Source organism: Melanostigma gelatinosum, assembly GCF_949748355.1.
Source record: "Melanostigma gelatinosum genome assembly, chromosome: 4".
Taxonomy (NCBI): domain Eukaryota; kingdom Metazoa; phylum Chordata; class Actinopteri; order Perciformes; family Zoarcidae; genus Melanostigma; species Melanostigma gelatinosum.
This window is the reverse complement of record NC_136637.1, coordinates 29996960-30002959: the sequence shown is the minus strand read 5'-3', so window position 1 is coordinate 30002959 and position 6000 is coordinate 29996960. Positions and strand designations below refer to the sequence as shown.

At 46.5% G+C, this 6000-nt stretch overlaps 1 protein-coding gene across 1 annotated transcript; it reads left to right on the top strand.

The window, feature by feature from the left end:
* Positions 1 to 389: 389 nt before the first annotated feature.
* cltrn (collectrin, amino acid transport regulator) lies at positions 390 to 4514 on the top strand (the record flags this gene model as incomplete). The annotated part of the gene is made up of 6 exons (XM_079267292.1): positions 390 to 456; positions 707 to 765; positions 1094 to 1179; positions 1322 to 1438; positions 4117 to 4311; positions 4382 to 4514. 6 exons carry the CDS (start codon positions 390 to 392, stop codon positions 4512 to 4514), a joined length of 657 nt encoding a protein of 218 aa, XP_079123418.1.
* Between the last annotated feature and the right edge of the window lie 1486 nt (positions 4515 to 6000).

Here is a 6000-nt window from a genome sequence, read left to right as displayed (position 1 = left end):
TCTCTCTCTCTCTCTCTGTCTCTCTCTCTCTCTCTCTCTCTCTCTCTCTCTCTCTGTCTCTCTCTCTCTCTCTGTCTCTCTCTCTCTCTCTGTCTCTCTCTCTCTCTCTCTCTCTCTCTCTCTCTCTCTCTCCCTCTCTCTCTCTCTCTCTCTCTCCTATCTTGATATCTTGATCAAATAGTAGCACCTTCCACTGAACACTTCCCAGTTCCCATGTTGTGCAGCTGGTTCAGGAAGAGGCGGGTCAGTGGAGGTGTGTCCTGGTTTAACCATTAACCCTGAAGACTTCCATCCACTGACTCCAGTGCTGACCTCCTGGAAGTCACTGCGTTTCACTCCGGCCTCTTTGCAACATTTCACTGATTCAGCTTTCTTGTTCTCTGTTGGAAATGTTGGAACAGATCTTCGTCCTGCTTTGTCTGTCGTCTGCTTCGGCACAGCAGCTGTGTATGTCAGGTGAGGCAGCTTATAAGACGTCGTGTTCACTTTGTTTTTACCCGACCGAGATCAGAAACAACACAGGATATTGTTGTTTCCACTCAGGTGTGGAATGCAGCTTTCTAATCTGAAACCAAATTGGATTCGACACTTTGCCTCCATGTGACATCAACAATTACTCTGAAAAATGCGTGCGTTGGCTTTCTGCAACTCTGTGAGGAAATAACACGATGTTAAGCTCTAACAGTGCATTCAAATATCTTCACAGAGGCCTCAGATGGCTACAAAGTCCGACTCAGCATCAACACCGCTCTGGGAGATCAAGCTGTACGTATGCAATTAAATATCCATCCGCCTGCACAGAACCATCAAAGCATCAGAGCATACACAGGAGCTGTCTTTTACTGTTTTGCATGTTGTTTTAATACTGTAACAATAATATATTGTTCATAATCAACTGATCATTGATGCAACCAGCTGCTCTTATGAATAGTAATATGCTGAATGTTGTCCAGGATTCACTGAGTGTGTGTGTGAGTGTGTGTGTGTGTGTGTGTGTTTGCTTATTATGAGGTCAAGGTCCAAACTGGTGATCAATTAACCTTAAAGGGTTTTTTTCTTAAAAGCAGCACATGATGTGTTGTTGTCGTTGCAGTATGTTTGGAATGAAAACGAAATGTTCCTCTTCCGAGCAACTCTGGCGTTTGCCATGAGGAGTCACTCCGACGGCCAACACTACAAGTAAGAACACCTTCGTGCTTTAAAACAGGCACAATAACAGTAGAGCTGCTATCTTCTGATTTTACCGTAAGGAAGTCGTGACTCATGGTTTATGGACGTGTTATGGCACTGATGTGTGGTCTTTATTGTGAAACTCCACCAGCGTGTCGAACATCGTTGTGTGCGGTGAGACTCCCAGAGTGTCCTTCTGGTTCGTGGTGACGTCGCCGCTCAACTCTTCACTCCTCGTCGGTAGAAGCGATGTGGAGGAGGCTGTGAGGTAATCATCTGCTCCTCCTTTTGAATCCATCTTCAGAAATACGATTTATTTTCTCTTTGGTCGTTCTTTCAGAGAGGTCAGAGGTCACATTCACCTTCATGTGTCATGTTTGGGTTTGATGCAGTTCTATAGTGACATTGTCTTAATACGTGGGGATCATTGCTGTAACTGTAGTACTGTGTACTGTGGGTGAAACCATTTATTGGTTACACAAATTGTTTTTGTCATGGCCCTTAGAAATAGTACCGAGATGACAAATGACTCATGTGGTTCCAGATAAGCAGTCAATTAAACACGTCTGTGAGACTACAGCTGAGAGATAACGGTAAATATTAAAATGCAGTGAAGCAGATAACATAAGCGCAATTAGATAGAGATGAGGATGTCAGTTACACAGCATTATGCTAATATTAGCTAACGTTAGCTTCCATAAACTACTGGTCATACAGACCAAGTAGGCTGTAGCTGTGAACCTTTGAGTATAACTGTTAGCTAAGCTAGCATGTGTTGTATTGGTGGAAATTCAACTTTTCACTTCTCATGAAGAAGAATGTGTACGTGTTCGTGTTTTATTTTGCTAACATTAGCTAATATTAGCCGCCATATAAGCTCATACCAGACCATATCAGGCTGTGGTAGCTGTACACTCCTGAATATAACTGTTATCCAGGCTGGCATGTGTTGTATTGGTGTGAATATAACTTTTCATTTTTATAAAGACAAACATGTTATTATGCTAACATGTTAATGTGTTATTTTGCTAACATCAGCTAAAACTAGCCGCCATGTAAGCTCATACCAGACCAAGCAAGGCTGTAAAGCTGTAACGCTAAACTCCTGAATATAACCGTTAGCTTAGCTAGCGTGTGATATTGGTGTTAATTTAAATGTAATTTTTTTTATAAAGAACGTAATAACATTCATTTGGGATACCTCACTGCGGAAATGCAGGCTTCACATCAAATAGTCCTGCTATGATATTGCTGCAGTATTGACGATTATGTGTTATGAGCTATAAAGCAACAATCAGGTGAGGTCTCTGTCGGTGATTAAGAAGCTCTAATAACATCGTGGACTCTTGTGTTGCGCCAGTTTAAACTGTCTGGATGCCTCCTGGCCTCTGACCTGTGGAGGCCTCTTACCTGTGGAGGCCTCTGACCTGTGGAGGCCTCTGACCTGTGGAGGCCTCTGACCTGTGGAGGCCTCTGACCTGTGGAGGCCTCTGACCTGTGGAGGCCTCTTACCTGTGGAGGCCTCTGACCTGTGGAGGCCTCTGACCTGTGGAGGCCTCTGACCTGTGGAGGCATCTTACCTGTGGAGGCCTCTGACCTGTGGAGGCCTCTTACCTGTGGAGGCCTCTGACCTGTGGAGGCCTCTGACCTGTGGAGGCCTCTTACCTGTGGAGGCCTCTTACCTGTGGAGGCCTCTTACCTGTGGAGGCCTCTGACCTGTGGAGGCCTCTGACCTGTGGAGGCCTCTGACCTGTGGAGGCCTCTTACCTGTGGAGGCCTCTGACCTGTGGAGGCCTCTTACCTGTGGAGGCCTCTGACCTGTGGAGGCCTCTGACCTGTGGAGGCCTCTGACCTGTGGAGGCCTCTTACCTGTGGAGGCCTCTGACCTGTGGAGGCCTCTTACCTGTGGAGGCCTCTTACCTGTGGAGGCCTCTTACCTGTGGAGGCCTCTGACCTGTGGAGGCCTCTTACCTGTGGAGGCCTCTGACCTGTGGAGGCCTCTGACCTGTGGAGGCCTCTGACCTGTGGAGGCCTCTTACCTGTGGAGGCCTCTTACCTGTGGAGGCCTCTTACCTGTGGAGGCCTCTTACCTGTGGAGGCCTCTTACCTGTGGAGGCCTCTGACCTGTGGAGGCCTCTGACCTGTGGAGGCCTCTGACCTGTGGAGGCCTCTGACCTGTGGAGGCCTCTGACCTGTGGAGGCCTCTTACCTGTGGAGGCCTCTTACCTGTGGAGGCCTCTGACCTGTGGAGGCCTCTGACCTGTGGAGGCCTCTTACCTGTGGAGGCCTCTGACCTGTGGAGGCCTCTGACCTGTGGAGGCCTCTTACCTGTGGAGGCCTCTTACCTGTGGAGGCCTCTGACCTGTGGAGGCCTCTGACCTGTGGAGGCCTCTTACCTGTGGAGGCCTCTTACCTGTGGAGGCCTCTGACCTGTGGAGGCCTCTGACCTGTGGAGGCCTCTTACCTGTGGAGGCCTCTGACCTGTGGAGGCCTCTGACCTGTGGAGGCCTCTGACCTGTGGAGGCCTCTTACCTGTGGAGGCCTCTTACCTGTGGAGGCCTCTCACCTGTGGAGGCCTCTCACCTGTGGAGGCCTCTTACCTGTGGAGGCCTCTTACCTGTGGAGGCCTCTTACCTGTGGAGGCCTCTTACCTGTGGAGGCCTCTTACCTGTGGAGGCCTCTGACCTGTGGAGGCCTCTCACCTGTGGAGGCCTCTGACCTGTGGAGGCCTCTGACCTGTGGAGGCCTCTTACCTGTGGAGGCCTCTGACCTGTGGAGGCCTCTTACCTGTGGAGGCCTCTTACCTGTGGAGGCATCTCCCCGAGTTCTGGCACAACCTTTAAGTTGCACACTGTTGCATCAACTGACTTCTGACTGACACACGTTGGCCTGAAAACAGCCAGTATTCAAATTTTAAATCCAAACTTTTTTAATTTGTCCCAATAGAAAGTCCAGGAACCGCATCAACAGTGCCTTTCTGCTAACCGATAGAACTCTGGAGTTCATCGGCATCCCCCCGATCCTGGTAGAACCGGTCAACCCCGACACCCCTCAGTGGCTCATCGTGTTCGGGGTGGTCATGGGCGCCGTGGGCGCCGGCATCGTCGGTCTACTCGTTACCTCTGCGGTCCAAAAGAAACGGTAAGCAGGAGATTGTAAATGCGTTACTTATTTATCATTTTAATCGGTCTTGTTTTCTCCTTTCTTTCAGCAAAAAGAACAAGACAAGTGGTGATGAGGACGATGAAGAAGAGACGCGGGTGAAGACGGTGGGAAATGGCGCCGCGAGAGACGGAATTTACAACATGTCATTGTCAGACGATGACCCAGTCACTCAGATGTAGAACTGTAAAACAAACAAGAGGTTATTAAGCTGCTCCAGTTCTGTTGCACTTTTCTAAATCATTTTAAAGTTGTAATTTATCTTACATTTGTCTTTCGATGATTTAACGTGAATATGATTCAGGTCTCATTACCTGCTGCCTTAAAAAGAAAACAAGCACTTGCAATTTTGTTTCACGTCTTTCATTTTCCAAATGTAAGCTGAGGGATGATGAAGATCTCTGCATGAGTGAACGAACCATTAACTCTACTGGACATGAACGACATGTTTGTTTTTCATTCAGCAAACAGAATGAGATAGAAAGCAGGAGGAAACGGGCTCATTACAAACACATATAAAATGAATTCATCTCGATATTTGAAAGCATTTTCATGACAGAATATATCTGTATCTGTATTGTTCTAATCAGCAACAGTTGCTGGTTCTGTGCTGTGTTGATTTTGCCGGCGGTGATGCTGGATGTCTGCTGTTGTCTTGTTTGCTGCCGTTCTCCAGAAGGACAGCAGGAAACCGCCGAAAGTCACGAGCAGCTGCAGCGTTGCAGCATCGTCCCCAAATGAAAGGAAATGATCTTTACGGCTGGATATCTCTGTATGACTCGGATATTCAGCAGAGATTTGTGTCATCAGTGTTTGATTCCCTTCAATGGTCAAGATTTTGTGTTTTTTCTTATTTGTATGTAAAGTGTTTGTGGAGGCCTGAAGAGTTTAAACATTTCCTGTCTGACAATTAAGTAACACAGTTTTGTGCAGCAGTAATTTCCTGACATGTTATCAGCTCTTCAGAAGAGCAACAAACCTCTCCCATAATATACAAAACATGAATATGATGCTATTAAACTGGTACAACTCACTTTGTCACTGATAAATAAGAATGCACAAAGAATTGGAAATGGTGAAGTTCGTAATTGCAGAAAATGATGGAAAACAAAATGATGCTCCGTGATTACCGGATACAGAGCTCTCGCTTCATACGACACATTTCACAAAACTTTACTGTCAAATATTACGCTCTTTGGAGATATAACATGCAATGCAGGCGGCAACCTCCGGTTCTTAAAAGTGCATTCTCTCTAGTGTCCACCAGGGGGCGACTCCTCTGGTTGTATAGAAGTCTATAGAAAATGACTCTACTTCTCTCTTGATTTATTACCTCAGTAAACATTGTAAACATGAGTTTATGTCTCAATCTCTAGTTTCAAGTCTTCTTCAATACAGCATGATGTTCATTTAGTACATTATGGTCCATTTAGAGTCACACAGACCATAAAGCAGGGGATGCTTTAGGGCGGGGCTACAGTGATTGACAGGTCTCTACCAGAGACGTATACTGATGAAATATTAAGCTCTATCACAGGTGAAGTTTACATTTGTGTGGGCAATAAGACACAGCAGTGAGATTTATGCCTCATCAAAAGTATTTTAGTTCGTTTAGGTTTTATAGGGCTTTTTTTCTGATCCATAAAATAACAATTTTATTCTCGACTG